Source organism: Siphateles boraxobius, unplaced genomic scaffold (genome assembly GCF_051911475.1).
Source record: "Siphateles boraxobius isolate OS27281-9 unplaced genomic scaffold, OSU_SipBor_1 5, whole genome shotgun sequence".
Lineage (NCBI taxonomy): Eukaryota > Metazoa > Chordata > Actinopteri > Cypriniformes > Leuciscidae > Siphateles > Siphateles boraxobius.
Window position 1 is genome coordinate 1,781,378 of NW_027509141.1, and position 22,687 is coordinate 1,804,064.

Consider the following 22,687-nt stretch of genomic DNA (forward strand, 5'->3'; position numbering starts at 1 on the left):
GGAGGCCAATATATACATAGCCAACTCACCTGTTCCTCAACAGTTTTCCTGCCTCCCTCTGCCACCCCGACTCCTCACTCTCGACTGGTTCCTATCGCAGACAGGGATACTGGGGAATACATACTCTATACTCTATCTGACTATTTGTAAGTGTGAACTTGTGAAATATGGATTAGGTGAAGAAGGGGGATGTCTGTAATATTCTTATATTGTGTTCAATTTCCAATTTAACAGAATGTCAAATTTGCCTGGGATGTGCTTTTACAACAATACCATGTGATATCAAAAACAAAATAAATATACATGCACAGTACTTTTACTAATTGGTTCAGAATGTGAAAGGAACAAAACATTTCAAACCCTGTTCTACTAGTGCTTGAGTCATTTAAATACATTAAGTAGTAAAAACATACAAAATAAAAAGCACTTTCGTTTCATTTCATTACTAATAATAGTTAGATACGGTTTTAGAAGACTTCACACATCTTTGAAGAAAATTATGCTTGTAAAATAACAAAAAAACTACATTGCAATATTTGATTTGGAAAGAGAAACATTTGCGATTCACTAAAATTTGATAAAATTATACTGTTCTTGTTAGTAAAACCCAATTAAAACATATTGTTTCTTGTGTTTTTTGGAATAATAATATCTGTCCCATTGCATTGCTTGTTGCTAAATAGGTAGCCCTGTTCCAAATTGCACATGCGATGCATCAGTCTTGGCTTGATTGTGTGTATGTGAAGACCTGTAGCATGTCCAAATGTGTCCTTTTAGGGTTTAGAAGATTGCTGAAGAGCACTTTCTATACAGCGTGGTGCATTCTTTTGAGGACTTCACATTTGCCTACTTGCTAACAATTGATGTGGCGTTAGTTTGGACACAAAGAAGCACAAATTTACAGTCAGTGATTTCAGAATGAGCGGTTTGAGTTTTTTAAGGAAAACTGATGGGTCTTTGACCCGGTGTATCTCAGAAACCAAGCCAACTTGGAGCTCCATACTCCAGGCATGGGGAAGTACCCATGGGATTAATCTAATGACCCCTTATAATGCAGAACTATAGCCCAATTTATACTTCTTGGTCGAACTCACGGCGTAGCTACGTCGTAAGCTGTGTACCCTCCGGCGTACCCTGACGTGCACCTCTCCAAAAATGTAACAACGCGTCAATTCTACGCGGACGCAAACGGTGTGATTGGTCTGCTAGAACCCCTCCCTCGGGTTTCACATGCTCCCTCTGTATGTGTAATTGCACGTCAACGCGGACAACGACGCAGAAGTATAAGTGAAAACCAACGCGTAGTGTATAGCGTAGGGCCTCCGGCGTAGGTCCGACGCAGAAGTATAAATCAGCCTTAAAGGTCAATTTATTGTTGATGTGGCATTCATTTTATTAATTACTCCAGTAAGTGATCAAGAGCATATGAATGTAAACAGAAAAGTAATATGATTATTTTAAGGTTTTTATTGAGTTCTTAAAAACCAAAAACATATACTGAACATAATCTCCACAATTAGCTTTTGTAATGTTTATCAGGGAATTACATAGATTGAAACTAACACCATACCATTATGTCACTTGGCATTTTCTTAAGCTTGTGAAATTGTTCAGTCTAGGCTACCTGCTCAGTTTGACTCTAAGGAAGGCATGAAATAAAGCAAATCTAATACTCCTCACCTTCCTCTTCTCCTTCTCCCTCGACTGAATCTACACCCACCTCCTCATAATCTTTCTCCAGAGCTGCCATGTCTTCTCTGGCCTCAGAGAACTCGCCCTCCTCCATTCCTTCACCTACGTACCAGTGCACAAAGGCACGCTTAGCGTACATCAGATCGAACTTATGATCAAGCCTGGCCCACGCCTCTGCGATCGCAGTGGTGTTGCTCAACATGCACACGGCTCGCTGCACCTTCGCCAAATCACCACCAGGAACGACAGTGGGAGGCTGGTAGTTGATGCCAACCTTGAAACCAGTTGGACACCAGTCCACAAACTGGATGCTGCGCTTGGTCTTAATGGTGGCTATTGCAGCATTTACATCTTTAGGCACAACATCACCGCGGTACAACAGGCAGCAGGCCATGTACTTGCCGTGACGTGGGTCACATTTGACCATCTGATTGGATGGTTCAAAGCAAGCATTAGTGATCTCAGCCACTGAGAGCTGCTCATGGTAAGCTTTCTCAGCAGAGATCACAGGAGCATAAGTTGCCAAAGGAAAATGGATACGTGGATATGGCACCAAGTTGGTCTGAAACTCTGTAAGATCAACATTTAGGGCGCCGTCGAATCGGAGAGAGGCAGTAATGGACGACACTATCTGACCTATCAACCTATTGAGATTGGTGTAAGTAGGACGCTCGATATCAAGGTTTCTACGGCAGATATCATAGATGGCCTCGTTGTCGACCATGAAAGCACAGTCTGAGTGCTCTAGTGTGGTGTGTGTGGTGAGAATGGAGTTGTAGGGCTCCACCACAGCAGTAGAGACCTGTGGAGCTGGATAGATGGAGAACTCAAGCTTGGATTTCTTTCCATAATCAACAGAAAGACGCTCCATCAGCAAAGAGGTGAAACCAGAACCGGTTCCTCCTCCAAAGCTGTGAAACACCAAGAAGCCCTGAAGTCCAGTGCACTGATCAGCCTATGAAGAGAGAGGAGTGGAAAGAAATATATTCAGTTAAAATCAAACGCTGAATGAAAACATGCTGTGTGCGATACATAAAGATTCCTCACCAGTTTGCGAATCCTGTCAAGAACGAGATCAATGATCTCTTTGCCAATAGTGTAATGGCCACGAGCGTAGTTGTTCGCTGCGTCCTCCTTCCCAGTGATCAGCTGCTCCGGGTGGAAAAGCTGCCGGTAAGTTCCAGTGCGGACCTCATCTGAACCGCAAAAAAGCCATTTTAAGAGAAAACGAAAGCTGTGAGGAACTCGTGGATCAACCAGAAAGGCCAGTTCACACTGCACTGATTAGGGCTGGGTATCATTCAAAAATGTTTGATATCGATTCTGATACCTTGACTTCGATACCGATTCCTGAACGATACTTTTTTCAATACCAATTTTATGAAATCTGTTTCAACAAGATTACATTACATATTACCTAAAAAAAAGATTTGGTTTTACTTTTTCAGTTTGTCAGTCTTAGACGGAGCAACTTTCTGCTCTTAAGTTTATTCTGTGCACTGTCAAGATTTGCATCAGATTTGTCGTGTTACCGGTCTTGGCAACAATTATTTTGTCGCAAATATTGCATCGCGCGCTGCTGGCATCGAGTCTGGTGAAATGTAGCCACACTTTTGATCTTTTCCACATCTTTTACATCTATGGGGGTTGGGAATCTTACACACTACAGCCTCACGTGTGAGCCACGTCTCTGAATGTAACCGGCGTAAAATAGAGTATTTCCTTGATGCCTCATTTCCAATCATGCTGCATACTTATTGGGTCATTGACATTGACAATATTAACCCCTTCGGTATGGATATTTGGTACTGAACGACAAGAGATTTTTTGATACTCAATAGTATCAAGGCAATTCGGTCGGTGCCTAAAAAGTTTCGATCTCAAAACCCAGCCCTAGCACTGACAGACGCCAAACAACGGCAAGAGACACTTTGTCGGGTTTTGCTGGATCAACGTTACCCCTGTCGGTGTGTGTTGGCGTTGGTCGACGCTTGTTTTCTGTTCCACTTGCCGTTTGTTGGATTGTGGAATGTCTGAGAAGTGAATACTGTAATCTGGTGACTGTCCGCATTGATCGCCGTCTGTCGGTACAGTGTGAAGTGGCCATAAGAGACAACATGTAATCAGATACTAACCGATCACAGTGGGCTCCAGATCTACAAACACTGCTCTGGGCACATGCTTTCCAGCTCCCGTCTCACTGAAAAAAGTGTTGAAGGAGTCGTCCCCTCCACCGATCGTCTTATCACTGGGCATCTGTCCATCCGGCTGGATCCCGTGCTCGAGACAGTAAAGTTCCCAGCAGGCATTGCCAATCTGGACGCCAGCTTGACCCACGTGAATTGAAATACACTCGCGCTGTTGTAGAAAATAAAAATGAGCATTGTCATGAACATTTATCCTGTTAATTATTGATCATGTCCAGCTCTGAGACACAATGAAGCTTTAAAAAAAATAATTTTCATGTGATAGATTTGATTACATACCATTTTAAATTCAAATACATATAAATTATCTGGAAGAAAAAAAATCTGGATTTTTTAAGCTGTTATGAAACATAGCAATAGCCTACTTTATAAAAACATGATGTCAGCAACATTTTGAGATGCATAATTGTCCGTAACAGCCAATGGCACCAATGGCATGAAATGGCATTACAATCCCAAATTTTAACATGATATTATAACATATGGGGTAATTTAACTCTCTTTAAAAGCAATAATATTGGCTAAATCTCACAAGTTAATGTATAATTTACAGTACATAATAGATATGATTCTTTTTGGTCTCACAGATCAGAAATATTGGCATATAAATAATACAGAATTGGAGCTACTCTTCTAGCAATGGGGTGCAACTATATACTTAAAGCTGAAGAGCAAAACACCAAAATATATGAAGATATTAATAAATTAACTGAGAAATTGAAGTGTAAACTCACCATTTTGTGTTTTTTCACAGGTGCTCTCGGCGCTGATGTGTGCTGATCTCACTGCAGAAAAGATGGAGAAGATGGAGGGAGAGAGAGAGAGAGAGAGAGAGAGAGAGAGAGGGAGAGAGAGAGAGAGAGTGAGAGAGAGAGAGAGAGAGAGAGAGAGAGGGGGGGAGAGAGAGAGAGAGAGAGTGAGAGAGAGAGAGAGAGAGAGAGAGAGAGAGAGAGAGAGAGAGAGAACGGGCTGCAGGAGGGAGTGGCTCATCATCAAAAATAAAAAAACAAGCCTTTGTGTGATAACATTCCAGACAAAACACTGTTTTACCGCGCTTCACTCTTACTGAGTGCTGTTAATCCTTTATCTCTTTGTGCAAAAAGTTGATTCAAACATCATACATAGTGCAGTTCGTGTAGCCTAAATTTATTAAAATGACCCACAACTTGCATCCTAAAACCATTTAACATTTTTCCATTCGTGTTTTTTCGGACCGTAACTTACATTTCAATAACCCGACTGGACACAGTAATCAATAACATGCAAAACTGCTGGGTTACGTTACAGAGATGATTTACAATATGTCTTTTAGATTTGATGCGGTTGATGCACATTATCCAGACAGACAGAATGTGTTTCAAAACATATAAACTGCCTATAAAGTATTCTAGTCTAGGGTATAATAAACCGCTCCAAGCTCCCTAACTAGTCAGCTCACAGGTTTTTAAAGCACGACCAGCTCGGCCACCGCCCATATTAGAGATTCTGCTGCAGTGATGGCGTCATAATGCTGCAGACTGATGCACATTGTGTTAAAATAAATAAATAAATTCCCAGACTGTTAAAAATGTAACATTTAACGTTATAGATTTTAAAATAAATATTTTGCAAGAGGGGTTTAAGTATCATATTCATATTCAGATATAGAAAATCTAGTTATAGCCTACATAACAAAAATTATGCTCAGAAATTATTCAGACATGAACGGCATGCATGAGCTCGATTAAAACGAAAGTGTTCTGGTGCAATAAAATTGCGTTCTATATTCACATAGGCTACATAAAGAAGTAGGTAAGATGAAGATCCTGCTGCTCTGTCGCTGTAGGCTATAAAAGCGGCGGGACTCGAGGATTTCTCGCAGTTACTACATCGACTCTTCACCGTCGAGAACAGTAACGCTGTAGAGCAACATCTCGTTTCCAGATCATTCCTAATTAGGCCTAGAGGAAAGTGGTGAGTAGCTGACTAACGTATTATTTATTACTTTTTAGGCGACATTCTTAAAAATAAAGGTTCCAAAAAGGGATTTTTTCCCCCCACTATAACGAACCTTTTGTGCAATGGAAAGGTTCCATGGATGTTAAAGGTTCTTAATGGAACTATACCAATAAATAAACTTTATTGCTAATATTGAATACTATTTTAAAGACAGGATACGAATAATAAAACATTTACAGCAAGAATTGAGTGATTGGTGAAGTTATTATTAGCCAAAGCCTAAACTAAATCGGGTTAATTATCTTTGTAGATATTATTATTATGCACGTGTAGTAGATAGGCTAGTGATGCTCCTCAACTGATGCGATGCTGCAGAGTGTATCTGATCGATAGTAGGCGAACGATATGCTCGATAGTAGCCTATAGGGATAGGCTGTTCATGCTGAATATTCAGCATGCATTTGACGCGGCTTTAACATTAACATGGTCACATCAGTGTTCATATTTTTCTCGCCGAGTCGAAGATGAGCGTTTAAACGTGGCGATATACAGTATTAAAACGACAATACAATAAACAGTGCAATAGTGAGCAAATAGGCTACATTCTATAAATCATTTTGAAACGGATGGGTACATGTCAAACGGCTATATTAAATCACAATCACTTGTAATCAAGTTACTGATGTTGGACTTTTGATTCTGGTAAGGACTATACTGAAAATTGTGTTCTATAGCAATGGTTAATTGTGTTGTAAAGGGAATGAAAACACTAATCTTTTTCAAGTGCAGCATATGCAGACAGCCATAATCTCATTAAAATGTATTACCCTCACTAGCTAAACTCAGGAAACATATGTTGCTTTAAACAGATTCATAATTATTCTCTGTTGCAGAGTGAGGACTATTATAAAACCAGAACGAAAATAAAGCTCTCAGCCTTTGTATGGGTTGCTCTTGCATATAGCATATTCTGTGCATTGGAACATAGTAGCCTGATACAATTTGGTAAAATGATTGTAGTTCTTTAAATAAATCTATGTTGATAGGCAAGAAATAGGGAACAGCCGGATTAATTTTGTGGGTTTTAAATGAGAGGATGAGGAACGTGGCATCCATAGTTTCTCAGCCCAGTATTTTCCCATTATGTCTCGCCTCTATCCTCTCAGTTTTATATCTAAAGGTCTGAACTGCAGATGATATTTATATCATCACAACACCTAATTCACAGTTGCAATATATTAAAGACCTAAAGTATATCAGATTTGAAGGATGAAAATAACAAACTTTTATATAAGATTAAAACGGTTGCTTTTCTTCTTCACAACAGAGCGAGTGTACGGGTCCTTCTCAAAAAATTAGCATATTGTGATAAAGTTAATTATTTTCCATAATGTAATGATAAAAATTAAACTTCCATATATTCCTCTCATATATTAAACTTTCACCAACTGAAATATTTCAGGTCTTTTATTGTTTTAATACTGATGATTTTGGCATACAGCTCATTAAAACCCAAAATTCCTATCTCAAAACATTGGCATATCATGAAAAGGGTCTCTAAACGAGCTATTAACCTAATCATCTGAATCAACTAATTAACTCTAAACACCTGCAAAAGATTCTTGAGGCTTTTAAAAACTCCCAGCCTGTTTCATTACTCAAAACCACAATCATGGGTAAGACTGCCGACCTGACTGCTGTCCAGAAGGCCATCATTGACACCCTCAAGCAAGAGGGTAAGACACAGAAAGAAATTTCTGCACAAATAGGCTGTTCCCAGAGTGCTGTATCAAGGCACCTCAGTGGGAAGTCTGTGGGAAGGAAAAAGTGTGGCAAAAAACGCTGCACAACGAGAAGAGGTGACCGGACCCTGAGGAAGATTGTGGAGAAGGACCGATTCCAGACCTTGGGGGACCTGCGGAAGCAGTGGACTGAGTCTGGAGTAGAAACATCCAGAGCCACCGTGCACAGGCGTGTGCAGGAAATGGGCTACAGGTGCCGCATTCCCCAGGTCAAGCCACTTTTGAACCAGAAACAGCGGCAGAAGCGCCTGACCTGGGCTACAGAGAAGCAGCACTGGACTGTTGCTCAGTGGTCCAAAGTACTTTTTTCGGATGAAAGCAAATTTTGCATGTCATTCAGAAATCAAGGTGCCAGAGTCTGGAGGAAGACTGGGGAGAAGGAAATGCCAAAATGCCTGAAGTCCAGTGTCAAGTACCCACAGTCAGTGATGGTCCGGGGTGCCATGTCAGCTGCTGGTGTTGGTCCACTGTGTTTTATCAAGGGCAGGGTCAATGCAGCTAGCGATCAGGAGATTTTGGAGCACTTCATGCTTCCATCTGCTGAAAAGCTTTATGGAGATGAAGATTTCATTTTTCAGCACGACCTGGCACCTGCTCACAGTGCCAAAACCACTGGTAAATGGTTTACTGACCATGGTATTACTGTGCTCAATTCGCCTGCCAACTCTCCTGACCTGAACCCCATAGAGAAACTGTGGGATATTGTGAGGAGAAAGTTGAGAGACGCAAGACCCAACACTCTGGATGAGCTTAAGGCCGCTATCGAAGCATCCTGGGCCTCCATAACACCTCAGCAGTGCCACAGGCTGATTGCCTCCATGCCACGCCGCATTGAAGCAGTCATTTCTGCAAAAGGATTCCCGACCAAGTATTGACTATTGTGTGCATAACTGAACATAATTATTTGAAGGTTGACTTTTTTTGTATTAAAAACACTTATTTTATTGGTCTGATGAAATATGCGAATTTTTTGAGATTTTGGGTTTTCATGAGCTGTATGCCAAAATCATCAGTATTAAAACAATAAAAGACCTGAAATATTTCAGTTGGTGTGCAATGAATCTAAAATATATGAAAGTTTAATTTTTATCATTACATTATGGAAAATATTGAACTTTATCACAGTATGCAAGTTTTTTGAGAAGGACCTGTATTTCAATTCACGTGGGTCAAGCTGGGGTCCAGATTGTCAATGCCTGTCTCGAGCACGGGATCCAGCCGGATGGACAGATGCCCAGTGATAAGACGATCGGTGGAGGGGACGACTCCTTCAACCCTTTTTTCAGTGAGACGGGAGCTGGAAAGCATGTGCCCAGAGCAGTGTTTGTAGATCTGGAGCCCACTGTGATCGGTTAGTATCTGATTACCTGTTGTCTCTTATGGCCACTTCACACTTTACCGACAGACGGCAATCAATGCGGACAGTCACCAGATTACAGTATTCACTTCTCAGACATCCCACAATCCAACAAACGGCAAGTGGAACAGAAAACAAGCATCGACCAACGCCAACACACACCGACAGGGGTAACGTTGATCCAGCAAAATCCAACAGTGTCTCTTGTCGTTGTTTGGCGTCTGTCAGTGCTAGGGCTGGGTTTGGAGTTTGAAACTTTTTAGGCACCGACCGAATTGCCTCGATACCATTGAGTATCAAAAAATCTATTGTCGTTCAGTACCAAATATCGATACCGAAGGGGTTAATAGTCAATGTCAGTGAGCCAATAAGTATGCAGCATGATTGGCTGTGAGGCATCAAGGAAAAACACTAGTTTACGCCGGTTACATTCAGAGACGTGGCTCACACGTGAGGCTGTAGTGTGTAAGATTCCCAACCCCCATAGATGTAAAAGATGTGGAAAAGATCAAAAGTGTGGCTACATTTCACCAGACTCGATGCCAGCAGTGCGCGATGCAATATTTGGGACAAAATAATTGTTTCAAAGACCGGCAACCCGACAAATCTGATGCAAATCTGGACAGTGCACAGAATAAACTTAAGATCCGTCTAAGACTGTCAGTCAACAAACTGAAAAGTAAAACTTTTTTTTAGGTAATATGTAATGTAATCTTGTTGAAACAGATTTCATAAAATTGCTAAAAAATGTCATTCAGGAACCGGTATCGAAGTCAGGGTATCGGTATCAAACATTTTTGAATGATACCCAGCCCTAATCAGTGCAGTGTGAACTGGCCTTTCTGGTTGATCCACGAGTTCCTCACAGCTTTCGTTTTCTCTTAAAACGGCTTTTTTGCGGTTCAGATGAGGTCCGCACTGGAACTTACCGGCAGCTTTTCCACCCGGAGCAGCTGATCACTGGGAAGGAGGACGCAGCGAACAACTACGCTCGTGGCCATTACACTATTGGCAAAGAGATCATTGATCTCGTTCTTGACAGGATTCGCAAACTGGTGAGGAATCTTTATGAATCGCACACAGCATGTTTTCATTCAGCGTTTGTTTTTAACTGAATATATTTCTTTCCACTCCTCTCTCTTCATAGGCTGATCAGTGCACTGGACTTCAGGGCTTCTTGGTGTTTCACAGCTTTGGAGGAGGAACCGGTTCTGGTTTCACCTCTTTGCTGATGGAGCGTCTTTCTGTTGATTATGGAAAGAAATCCAAGCTTGAGTTCTCCATCTATCCAGCTCCACAGGTCTCTACTGCTGTGGTGGAGCCCTACAACTCCATTCTCACCACACAAACCACACTAGAGCACTCAGACTGTGCTTTCATGGTCGACAACGAGGCCATCTATGATATCTGCCGTAGAAACCTTGATATCGATCGCCTACCTACTTACACCAATCTCAATAGGCTGATAGGTCAGATAGTGTCGTCCATTACTGCCTCTCTCCGATTCGACGGCGCCCTAAATGTTGATCTTACAGAGTTTCAGACCAACTTGGTGCCATATCCATGTATCCATTTTCCTTTGGCACCTTATGCTCCTGTGATCTCTGCTGAGAAAGCTTACCATGAGCAGCTCTCAGTGGCTGAGATCACTAATGTTTGCTTTGAACCATCCAATCAGATGGTCAAATGTGACCCACGTCACGGCAAGTACATGGCCTGCTGCCTGTTGTACCGTGGTGATGTTGTGCCTAAAGATGTAAATGCTGCAATAGCCACCATTAAGACCAAGCGCAGCATCCAGTTTGTGGACTGGTGTCCAACTGGTTTCAAGGGTTGGCATCAACTACCAGCCTCCCACTGTCGTTCCTGGTGGTGATTTGGCGAAGGTGCAGCGAGCCGTGTGCATGTTGAGCAACACCACTGCGATTGCAGAGGCGTGGGCCAGGCTTGATCATAAGTTCGATCTGATGTACGCTAAGCGTGCCTTTGTGCACTGGTACGTAGGTGAAGGAATGGAGGACGGCGAGTTCTCTGAGGCCAGAGAAGACATGGCAGCTCTGGAGAAAGATTATGAGGAGGTGGGTGTAGATTCAGTCGAGGGAGAAGGAGAAGAGGAAGCTGAGAAGTATTAAGATGACACATATCAAGTGAGCATTCAGTTTGTCTATTGCAGTGTAGAAAACGTGCTGTAAATATTTGTTCTTTACATTATGTTAACCACGAACCTGATCCTGCAAGGAATTTTGATTTTTAAGCCATATTTTATGGATCATCCAAAAACAGTGTAGAAATAAAATAATGCACTGACCTTAGCAACGTCTGCAATAAATTGATAATTTGAAGGGATTAGTTGTGTATGCTTTTACTGAATACACACACACACTTATATTCATTTCAGCTATGGTAATATTTACAGCTATGGTCTTCTCATGAAAGCATTAAGAACGTTTTTATTTAACAACCTCTTTTACTTTTATTTTATTCACTAAATATCAAGCCTACCCACTTGAAAAAAACTTAGACTGAATGTAGTGTATTTTTCTCTTTTCCCTTACTCCCTTAAGACCATTGAGTATTTACTTCAAAATAGTGATTCACATAAAATATCAATTAGATTTACATTACAAATTGTATTACAGGTTACAATATAATACACCAACATCAACACCTATTACAGTAAAACATCTACCACTTATTAAAAGGTTAAAAAAATATACAACATTCAAATGTCATTTAAAAAAGTGTAAAATGTAATTTTACTATGGGGAAACTGCATTTTGTTGTGATGTAGTACTCCTAACCTTATTCTAGCATAACCATTTATTTTTTGTCTAAGATTTAAAGTGCTTTAGTTAGCAATGTCAAGATTATTGATCATGAATTTGCGTTACATATTTTTACAAAGTCAGTTTGTGATGGAATAAGAATTAAAATATGCTTGCAAAGCTGGCTTTGTCAGTGCCAAAACCCCTATAAAGCAAAAATGCCAAACACATAATTGCAGTGAAAATTAAACCGGCAAGAAATTCTGGTTTTGTGAACAAATAATGTAAAAAAAAAAACATCAACCAAGGCATCATTAAATAGTCATATAAAGTTTATTAATATGCATTTGCATGCTTCTGAGAAAAAGTTTTCACTTCAAAAGAAAATCAAAAACCAAATTGAAAAATCCATTTACAAAATTATTCCACCCCCAGAAGGATTTTGAATTCTTCACTTTTTATAACCTTCAATAAATGCTGCCTGTACTGTAAGTACTTACAAGCTTGACACCTCTCCAAAGTTAGCTTATAGCTTTTATGCAAAAGCTTCAGGTTCACTGATATTTCTTGGTTTCCTTGCTGCCACTGCTTTCTTCAAATTTACCAAAGATGGTATTTAAATCTGGAGACTGAGCAAGCACTTAAAAACATTCCAGATCAGGGGCTGTATTCACAAAGCATTTTAGCCCTAAAAGTAGCACCTAAGTCTGGGACAGCTTAAAAGAAGTCGAGAGGACTCCTAACTCACTAAGACCTATTCAGGATCTTAAAATCTCGCAGTCGTCCGGGGTCCGCGACACAAGCGGGAATGCTGCATTGATCTGCAAACAAATCCTCTCCCATGTCTCACGCTTAGTTTTGCTTGATATCCCAGTGCCGAATTTCCCTTTTATTATGTTTTTTTTTTCCAGCACCAACTGGGCCAGCAGCAGTAACTGATCCTGCGTCCAGTTGGGCTTTCTTTTCCGTTTTGGCGAGTTCATAATCCACCGTCATTCAACTATTACATTACTTCAATAGGAGCAACATTTCCCTTGCTTTAAGTAGTCTATTTAGGCTAATAGGATGTCAATTAACCAAGCAAGTATTAATGCAAGTGTCGTTTTTCATTATTAGGCAAGTGGCGGTTTCATTAGGGTATTAGGCTACCTTGATTTAATTTAATTTAATTCACGACTTTTCTCTCTCGGCCCCAGATCCTAAACCAAGCCTAGGTCGATTTAGTCCAATAGTCATCAAACTTTAGAGCAGGCGTTCTCAACTCTGGCCCTCGAGATCCACTAGAGTTTAGCTCCAACCCTGATCAAACTTTAAGGTTTATTGATGCAAAATTGGTAGCTTTTAAGCAGAGAGAGTCTTATTATTGGGAGATACGAGGACCAGTGGCTCTACCAAAAGCGCAACGGCTAACTTGGATCACGTGTGCCTTGATAACCAATCACATTACAGCCTTCACGTTACTGAAATTCGTTCAGAATTGTGCGACAGTCGATCACTGTTTGCGGATACCATTGAAATGAATAAGTGCTGTGAACTGAATCATACCTGTCGCACAATTGTCCGTGACTTATCTTTAAAACAGCATTTTTCCCCCTAAAAATAGATAAATCCAAAACGAATGTTTAAAAGCAAACATTTTGAAGATTAGCTGATGGGCTGCTGATTTATTTTATGATAAGCTATTTCCTCACAAAAGCGGCTTATTCTGCGTAGAGAAGACTCTCCTCTATTGACATCCATAAAAAAAAAACTGCCTCTGGTCTCCTTCCCTGTGTTAGCAGGCGTTACGCTTTTGTTTGCTAACCCTGCAGGCTTGCCTTTACGTGGCTTTGACCTTGTTCAGGTGTGTTTGATTAGGGTTTGAGCAAAACTCTGCAGAGAAGTGGATCTCGAGGGCCAGCGTTGAGAAACCCTGCTGAAGTATGAACTGAAGGCTTCACATTCTTTGACAAAATGGCCTGATAATTCAAAGAATCCATGATGGTGGTCACACGGTCAAGATTCACCAGTTCTTCTTGGTCAAGAGTCACATTCGGCAAGGAGCCTGGACATTAAATCCTTGCTTGTAAAAAACTAAGATTATCAAAATCAGACCTTAAACCTTGTGGGCAGAGGAAATGTGGGACCTCATCATTATAAGCCTATGTTGATGTTCACAATTATGAGCAGTGTAACTTCACGTGGTCTTCACGTCATACAGGATTTCACAATTTGGCGATAGCAATGAATGACAAATGATATACAGGTTTGGAATAATCAGTCTGTCCCAAGTATTCAGGATTTTAGGATTTACCCACAAACTCAAAAAGCTACAAACTTAATTTTTGGTCTTACAAATCCTCATTCACTTTTACCTTTACTCGATGCCACGCATTGCTAAGCACTCCCCGTAAGTTCCAGATAGGGGCAACAGTATCTGGCTGCATGTTGTAACTACTGTCCACTGCTTTGCATACAATCTCCAGCTCCTGAGCCCTATGAGGTAGTGGGACGTCAATCTCCCATAGCTTCCAAGCCCAGGCTTTTCCAGGTGGAGGAGGAGGAGCTTGTTGTCCCTTATCGCCAGTGCGAAGTTTGGCTACATGCCACGTCTTCCCACCATCTACTGAGACGTCTACTCTGACAACCTCTCTTCCTCCTCCACTCCAAGCATAGCCTTGTACAGTCACCTCCCCGTCACTGGCGTCTACTGAGGTTCCCTCTGCTGGATGAGTGATTGCTGACTGTATGGGGAGCTCCTGTATGGCTGGTGCTGATTTAAAGTCCACAGTGTCCCAGTCGGTACCCGGAGAAAAGCCTTTGTAATCATTCTGCTGCCAGTGACTCTTGCTCTCCTCTTCACTCACAACAATTTTCCCCAACCATTTGACATTGCGGGCTCCAACAATTCCAGGTACAACCACGCGGACAGGATAGCCGTGATCAGGCGGAAGGTCTTCCCCATTCATCTCGTATGCAAGAAGAACGTCACCTTCTTCACTCACAGCTTTGTTCAGTGGAATAGATGCGCCATATGCTGTACCGGACACATCCTTGTCCAACCCTTCGAACTGAACATGTTGAGCCTTTGCTGCTAGCTCTGGTCCAAAGCCATAGTGCAACAGTACATCCCGCAGGAGTGCGCCTGACCATGTAGCATTGCTTATCGCAGCAATTCCCCAATTGAGTCCTTTGACTTGCTTGACTGTGTTCATCTCAGACCGACGGTTCCCAGCACACTGAAGCGTTGCTGTAATTGTGTGTTTTGGAAAACAAGACTTCAGCTCACTTAGTGTGAGTGATACTACTCCACCAGGGAGACCCTCGATCTCCAACCTGTAGGTTTCAGGATCAACCCTGGGCACTGGAAGATGATTTCGCTTAAAAAATATGACTGAGGGGGTGATGTAGTTATCAGAGAGTATTGAAGAAGGTGGTTCGGCATTAAAGGGTTTCAGGCTGTTGATCTGCAGGGCAGGGTGACGTGTCGGCTCAGCAGAGTAAGGGTCTAAAGTGTTGGTACTCTCTTGCTTCTTGATACTCTCTGCATTAAGAACACCAATTTTATACTCTGAGAGGATTTCAAGAACATGGTCTTGTTCGTGAACGGCATATAACGCCCAGTAAGGCTCCAGAGATCCACCTGCAGCCAGGAGTATTTTGTCGCCACCAGGGTGCATGGCTACAAATGCAGTAATATCGTAAACTTCCCCTTTATAGGTGACCCACACGCCATTGTCAAGGGAGCAATGCTTTGTGACTTCTTCTAGGGTGTACACAGGAAGAGCTGAAGTCTGCGTTACTTCTAACTGTGCTGAGGAAGCTGCCCACTCAACCTGAACAAAAATAGACACAATAAAAAAAAACAATTACTCAATGACAACTAAAGCCAAAGGTAACACTGTGCAATTTTATTTTATAATTGTTCCTTTACAATTGATGCTTGTCAGATTGTATGATATGAGCCCAGGGAGATCTGATGGAAAGACAGTAAGTGGTCTTTTATGTCAAACTCTCTGATCTAAAACTTCAGTAATGATTGACAGTATTTGAGTTTGCAGTTCGTGTTGACATCCTCATTCACACAAAATCTTTAAAGGGAACATGACGTGCCTTTTTATTTTAATATACTGAAAAGTGCACTTAATGTCATGCAACATATTTAACATACATTTAAGTTCCACAAGATATATTTGCAAAACATGATTCTTCTTCTCCCTCATTCTCAGGTATAAGTAATGACTTTGTATTTGTACACATTTCTTACCATAACAGACCCTTAGTCGATAAATTAATTAGATTTTTTTTTAAATTAGTTGCCTAAATTATACTTGAGAAAATGTAGCAAGCCTTTGGTCAACAGTAGCGCCATTTCTGCCATCCAAACGTTCTTGAAACACACAAAGCATCTCAAGTATCCACAAAGCATTCCTTCCTGTCGCCTATTCTGTTCATTTTAGACAACTTCACCCACCCTGAGTGCAAAGGTTTGTAACTTTTTTTCATTCATTGTGTGAAATGCTGTTTTTTTGTGTGGTAGATTTATATATGCATCAGTCAGCTGCTGTAGATATCCTTCTTTGAAATCTTTCCCCTTGTTATATCTTTAGAGATTTTTCATTTTTTGAAATGGGGAACATGTCTCACCTTGCCTTGGTGGAGCCTGTAGGCTACAACAGCTCCGGTACCCGCCAGCAGCCCCGCCAGAGCAAATCTAAACTTTGGCACACTATCACTGAAGTATTTCTGCCTTCCATGGCCACCAGTGCTCCTCCAGCGGGAAGAAAGGTGCGCATCCCACACAGACAATGATGGGATAATGCTCTTTGAAATCCTGGAACTGAGAGTTAAGAGAAGTTTATGCAACCATTTCATAATAACAAACATCATTATTCTTAAGTCTCCATATTTTCTGACAAAGAAAGAGAAGCTGGCCTTGACATAAATGATAAGGAACAAAGGTTTATATGAAATGGCATAATTACCTTTGACTCCTGATAAGGAAGACCGAAGCAAGACCTTGGCAATGCTTTAGGTGCTGCATTGCACTTTCTGAGAAAAGAGAGAAAGAATAACAAGAAGCTGTCAAAGTACAATGACACAGTTTAAAACCTCTGGTTTATCTGTTACGATGAATCTACAGTAAAAGGCTCATAATGGATTGAAGGAGCTTTTACTTTTTCACTTTCCCTTGGCAATTTATACACGTGCACTTCAAAAATGGTGCTGATTGACACGCAAAAAAATAATGATTGTAATGTATTTGATATAGAATGTACTTAAAGGGATAGTTCACTCAAAAATGAAAATTCTGTCATCATTTACACACCCCTGATTAACCCCACCCTTTCTCTTAGCTTAGGACTTCTCTCTATTCCTTAGTAAAAGTTTTGTGAATAGGTTTTTAAGAAAAAACTCTTACTGCTATTTAGGAGAACTCTTAGTGGAAAGATAAAATGTTTTGTGAATTCGGCCCCTGGTGTGTTACATAAGGAATGTGTAGAGCATTTATTGTCCTTGCATACAGAGCCTGAAATTCATTAAAAAATTGACGTTAACAAATAAATACGCCCTCATGTTTTGTCAACCACGCTTGACAACCTGCCTCCGAAACTTTCGTCCTTCATAAAAAAATTCAGATCGGGTTCGATTTTCCGCGTTTTTTCGCATCCGTAGCAAGCATTTTGAATGGTATTTTGACAATTCAGAGCCACCGAATCATGAATACGAAAAAACGAATACGAAAATACTCAGTGTGCAAAGACCTTAAGACCAGGACTGAAAACCACTGCTCAACATCAGTGATTCTCAAACCTGTCCTGAAGAGCCCTGCAACACATTACACACCACAATTTGGATATCTCCCTGATGTTACACCTACATTTACATTACATTTAATCATTTAGCAGATGCTTTTATCCAAAGTGACTAAAAATAGAGAGCAATAGAAGCAATTAAACAACAATATGCAAGTCTTGTGACCCAGTTTAGTCTAACACAGTACACGTACGTATAGAATTTTTTTAAAAAAAGATATAGAAAAGAAAAGAGTGTAAGTATTGTTGTCGGAAAAAGATGCAGCCGTTTCTGGAAAATTGCTGCGGACTCAGCATCTCGGCTTGAGTTAGGCAGGTCGTTCACCAGCAGGGAACAGTCCAGGTGAAGGTCCGTGAAAGTGATTTTGTGCCTTTTTGAGTTGATGGCACCACGAGTCAACGTTCACTTACAGAACGCAAGCTTCTGGAGGGTATACAGTAAGTCTGGAGTAATGAGTTAAGGTAAAAGGGAACAGAGCCAGTGGTTGTTCTGTAGGCAAACATCAGTGCCATGAATTTGATGTGAGCAGCAATTGGCAACCAGTGCAAGTTTATGAAGAGAGATGTGCGTCTCTTCGGCTCATTAAAGATCACTCTAGCTGCAGCGTTCTGGATCAGTTGCAGAGGTTTCACAGTGCAAGCTGGGAGGCCTGCCAAGAGAGCATTACAATAGTCCAGAGCACCGGATTTAACTTGGCTAATATGGTGGTGTCTGAAAGCTCCACAGGAGGCATGAAGGCAACAAGGCACATCCAAATTCAATCATCGTGTCACATCCCGTCTCCTGAGATACCTTCATCTGATCAATTTTTTAAGGCAGGCAGTGTATGGCTGCACCCATATTGAATTTTTTTGTACCAGAGATGTTCAACTAATGAAATCAGTTGTGAGTTTTAAAAATGGGATCTGGATCTTTATGCATGCCATTGATTGCAAAGTCTGTGTGTCCCTCACAAACTTGTTTTTATTCATGTAATATTCAGTATGGTATCTACCCTGACTAAAGTCTAGTAGTAGAGAGTGCAAAACAAGAAATGGGTCAAAGACATCCAATTATGCAAACAAACACAGTCAGTTCTGTAAGCAGATGGGGCAAAACATCTAATGTGTCAAAATAAAAGTCTTGCAGCGTAAGGGGCCCTTGAGACTTTTATAATTACATAATTTCACAATTCAATATTAAATTGCTTAAATACAAATTAAAATCCTAGACAAAGAATGGGTGGCTAAATATGATTGTAATTTCTAATCAATAGCTCTATAGAAATAATGTATCAATCTTGTGAGACTTCCCTTACTTTAAGGGCCTATATTCCCTAGTCCATTACGGTTCCCTACAATGAAACAATGTAGGTGAGGTTTATGAATTAAAAGGAAGTGTTCTGTTACTGCCGTTTTATGTGTGGTTCAATGGGTTCGGACTTATTGGGAACAATATGGGTCCATAAAGCCATTCCTTCCTTAATGTACCTTTCAGTTTAGCAGCAATATATTAAATATGAAATATGTGGTGAGTTTAAAAGCATACTGCATGTATATTTACAGACTAAACATCATGACTCATCAAAACGTAAACTTTTGTCTTATCACTGCAACCACATGTAAGCCTGCTGGGTTATGACCAAAAAACAAAGAAATACTTTCCCTAAAATGACCAATGAAAAGAGAATTCAAGCTCTATTTGCTCTGAATGTCTCACTGCACCTGAAAAAGATTTACACCCCCATGTTTAAACATTGCAACATTAATTTACTCCAACTTCACATATCAGTCTATTAGCTTGATATCAGCGATGCATACGACACATGGGCTACTGGTTTTAAAACGGTTTATGACCCGCTATAAACATATTTGCACATGATAAGACAAGGGGCAGCAGGGTTAAGCAGAAAGACACAGAGAAAATCTCATGGAAACAAACTATCAATCTAGATCCTCGTTTTAAACAAGCCACCAAACAGCTATGCGCTAATGAAATGAAAGGTTTGAAATGAGAAGCTGTTGCAGCCATGTTTGGACTGACATGATTGCGTCATCATAACGGATTATACACTTGTTTTGTAACATGCCGTTCATGTGTGGAATTTATTGAATTTCGGTGCGGGATTGCGCATCATTTTAATCATTCCCGCAGGTCTTGTGTTTATAATGCGGGAAATTTCCGCAAACATTCATTCAATCTAGCATGTAGGCCTATGAGTGAATTTAACCTAACAGGTTATAAGATCAAATCAGTCATTTTAAAACTTTATGCGAGACTCAATGTAACAAACAGCGCGAGTAATTATGCCAATGCCGTGTCTTCTCTGTCTCTTAAAATAGGTTACACAAGGCGAGCCAATCGCGCTGCAGCTGCAGACGGCGACTCTAGACTCTCGCGGTTCAGGAGTCGGGATATTTGATGGAAATGTCACTTGCACAATCGAGCCATTGCATCGTCACTATTGTTTATAATTTGTGCGTCTTTTTAAGTCTTACCTATTTAAACATTCAAGCGATTTTAACCCGCATAAACAGATCGTGAGTAACAAAACTGAGTTATTTTTCGCCGGTGAATTATAGCGCTTTAACGGTCAAAAGCACACAACATTGTCTAAATTCCAGTCTTGGGGAGTATCCTCTCAAACACAATCGGTTATGTCTTAAAAAATAATACAAAAAGAAAATGCATGTGACACTATAATGAAAACAGTATGGGCCGTTCACGTTACGTGTTTTTGCGTTCATCCTTTACTGAAACGTCTTCGTCTTCATGGAGAACGTGGCTCATGATTGCTCAGCAACAGGGAGCCCTTTTTAAAAGAGGAGAAAGTGGCGCGGACTGCGCTTTACACGCAACATGTGAACGTGGATCCGTGCACTAGCTCTTAAAGTGAGAGTAGCCTAAAATGTGTCTGTCATTATTGTATATAAAACAACAAAAGATAGCATTAATTGTAAGGAATCAGGATTAATAGCCTATGTATTCAAATTATACAGGACTAAAAGACTATTCAGTGTTATTTTACATTTGATTACTTTTTTCCGTTTCTAGCATTAGCCTACTGAATACTAGTGTTAGACATAAACTTTTCTCTTTATTTCATGTATTTATTTGTGCTACTTTTTTCAATTTAATTCAAAGATTGAAATCAAGCTTTCTTTTGTTGTGTAAACTAAAAAAAATGACCCCATTGTAAAAACACAAATACAATGAGTAAGCAAACATTTAGCTGAACGTATTTTTTAAAATTGTCTAAAAAAACTCCCCCCTCAAATTAAAAAATCCCCCCCATAAGAATAACCTAAAGGGGGATTTCCACCCTATTTTCCAAAACGAAATTCAGGCCCTGGTACATTAAACTTGCTGTCAGGAGGACCAGCAGTGTGGAAACTTGGCTTCTCAGCCTTTTCATTATCTAGCCCACATAAAGGGCCAAAAACAAATCCCACTGATTTTATTTCAATGTACTGACTTACATCAATCGATATTAAAGCCAACTTTAACATTAGGCTATTATACACTGCAGAGCCTGAATTTCGTTTTGGATAATAGGCCTAAATAGAAAGTTTTAAAATGACTGATTTGATCTTATAATCTGTTAGGTTAAATTTACTCATAGGCCTACATGCTAGATTGAATGAATGTTTGCGGGAATTTCCCGCATTATAAACGAAAGACCTGCGGGAATGATTAAAATGATGCGCAATACCCGCACCGAGATCCGAGCCCTGTAAAAGGCATGTTGTAACACCGTGTAACAGGTGTAGCGAATTAACACCTGCCAACTGCAGGTAACGAGGTCAAATCACTAGGCAATTTGGAGGTTACTTATGTTGACTCACTTTGCGTAACCCAAATCTGAGCAAATTTTGCGCAAATACAGCATTTCAAATACAGTATTGCGCAGAATCTTAACTTTACAATTAAGTAGCCAAATTGGCCGGTGAGTGAAAAAGTGAATTTCAAACCCTAGGGTTGTTTGCAATCAAAGTCAAACATGCTTTACACACAAAAGAGAATTCTGGGTCAAAAGATATAAATCTTATAAATCAAAAGATAGAAATAAATGTACCATTATTCATATCTAATGATAAGCTCCCACTAAGGTACATATTAAAAAAGAAAATAGGCCGCCAATTAAAAACAAAACAAAGGAACACTTTCCAAAAAAAAAAAAAAAACTATTTTGGAACTCGATCGTTCTAAAATGAAACTATTTTCAACTTTGGCAATTTGTCATAATATGTATGCATGTAGATGTTTAAACCAAAAGCAATTACATAAAACATAAGCTGAAAAAACATGTTGTATAAAGTAGGCTAAAAAACAGTCCTGTGTGCCCCGCAAAAACAAACTCACCCGGCTAAATTACGGTCCCAACTTAACAAAATAAACACCTACACACACACACACACACACACACACACACACACACACACGCAAAGTTGCTTTGAATTCCAGCTACCGATGGTTTCCCGATTATTTATGAATAACTAAGCGTAGTCTTACTGTAATTACACTGCCGTTCCCAGAAAAGCAGAACACGCCATGAGCTCGAGATCTCCAGCTACTGATCCTTCACTGCACGCTTGGAAACTGAGTGACGCACGAGTGTGACGTGGCCGCAGCCTCCGGGTACATCATTTCGAGCACGAGCACGGTTTGTTCTCCAGTTTCTCCACTGTTTATTAGTAACAAGTATTCAAGTACCTACCAACACTAAACGGGTTTGTTTGAACAATTGCTTTGACTGTTGAAGTAGGAAATTATTGCTGGTTAAATTGATCAACTATGCTATGTTGCACATTTGTTACATTACACTGTAAAAAAAACATTGGTAGGCTATAACTGTATCAGATGTGTGTGTGTGTGTGTGTGTGTGTAGCCTACTTTTTGCAATTACACGAACACTGCTATTCCGCGCAGCAATTGATAACTGAGCTAATTTTAGAATCACACCGTAAGCATGTCATTTTCAAACATTATAATTCCCTCTAGTTTATTGACAATCGTTATGCATCTTAATATCTTTTGATACCATTGTCAAATTGCCTTTGAGTACAGTCAGAGACAAAAGCAGATTCTACCGGACAAAACTTAAGAATAATAGGATTTTCTTGTTTTTGAAAGAAGTCTCAAGGTCACAAG

General features: G+C 40.3%; 2 protein-coding genes and 1 pseudogene across 3 annotated transcripts; 1 reads left to right on the top strand and 2 right to left on the bottom strand.

Moving 5' to 3' along the window:
• Nucleotides 1–1,449: 1,449 nt before the first annotated feature.
• Nucleotides 1,450–5,818, bottom strand: LOC143712181 (tubulin alpha-1A chain). Its single transcript, XM_077204399.1, has 4 exons — nucleotides 4,634–5,818; nucleotides 3,828–4,050; nucleotides 2,740–2,888; nucleotides 1,450–2,647 (listed from the first exon to the last, which is right to left on the bottom strand). Exons 1-4 carry the CDS (start codon nucleotides 4,634–4,636, stop codon nucleotides 1,667–1,669), a joined length of 1,356 nt encoding a protein of 451 aa, XP_077060514.1. The 5' UTR covers nucleotides 4,637–5,818; the 3' UTR covers nucleotides 1,450–1,666.
• A 2,451-nt stretch (nucleotides 5,819–8,269) lies between these two features.
• LOC143712182 (tubulin alpha-1A chain-like) lies at nucleotides 8,270–11,342 on the top strand (annotated as a pseudogene). Its single transcript, XR_013195022.1, has 3 exons — nucleotides 8,270–8,990; nucleotides 9,903–10,051; nucleotides 10,144–11,342. The product of XR_013195022.1 is annotated as a tubulin alpha-1A chain-like (transcript).
• Nucleotides 11,343–12,075: 733 nt separating this feature from the next.
• On the bottom strand, nucleotides 12,076–22,157 carry suox (sulfite oxidase). The gene is made up of 4 exons (XM_077204398.1): nucleotides 22,049–22,157; nucleotides 16,726–16,792; nucleotides 16,388–16,580; nucleotides 12,076–15,576 (listed from the first exon to the last, which is right to left on the bottom strand). The coding sequence occupies exons 2-4, from the start codon at nucleotides 16,782–16,784 to the stop codon at nucleotides 14,092–14,094; spliced, it is 1,737 nt and encodes a 578-aa protein (XP_077060513.1). The 5' UTR covers nucleotides 16,785–16,792; nucleotides 22,049–22,157; the 3' UTR covers nucleotides 12,076–14,091.
• Between the last annotated feature and the right edge of the window lie 530 nt (nucleotides 22,158–22,687).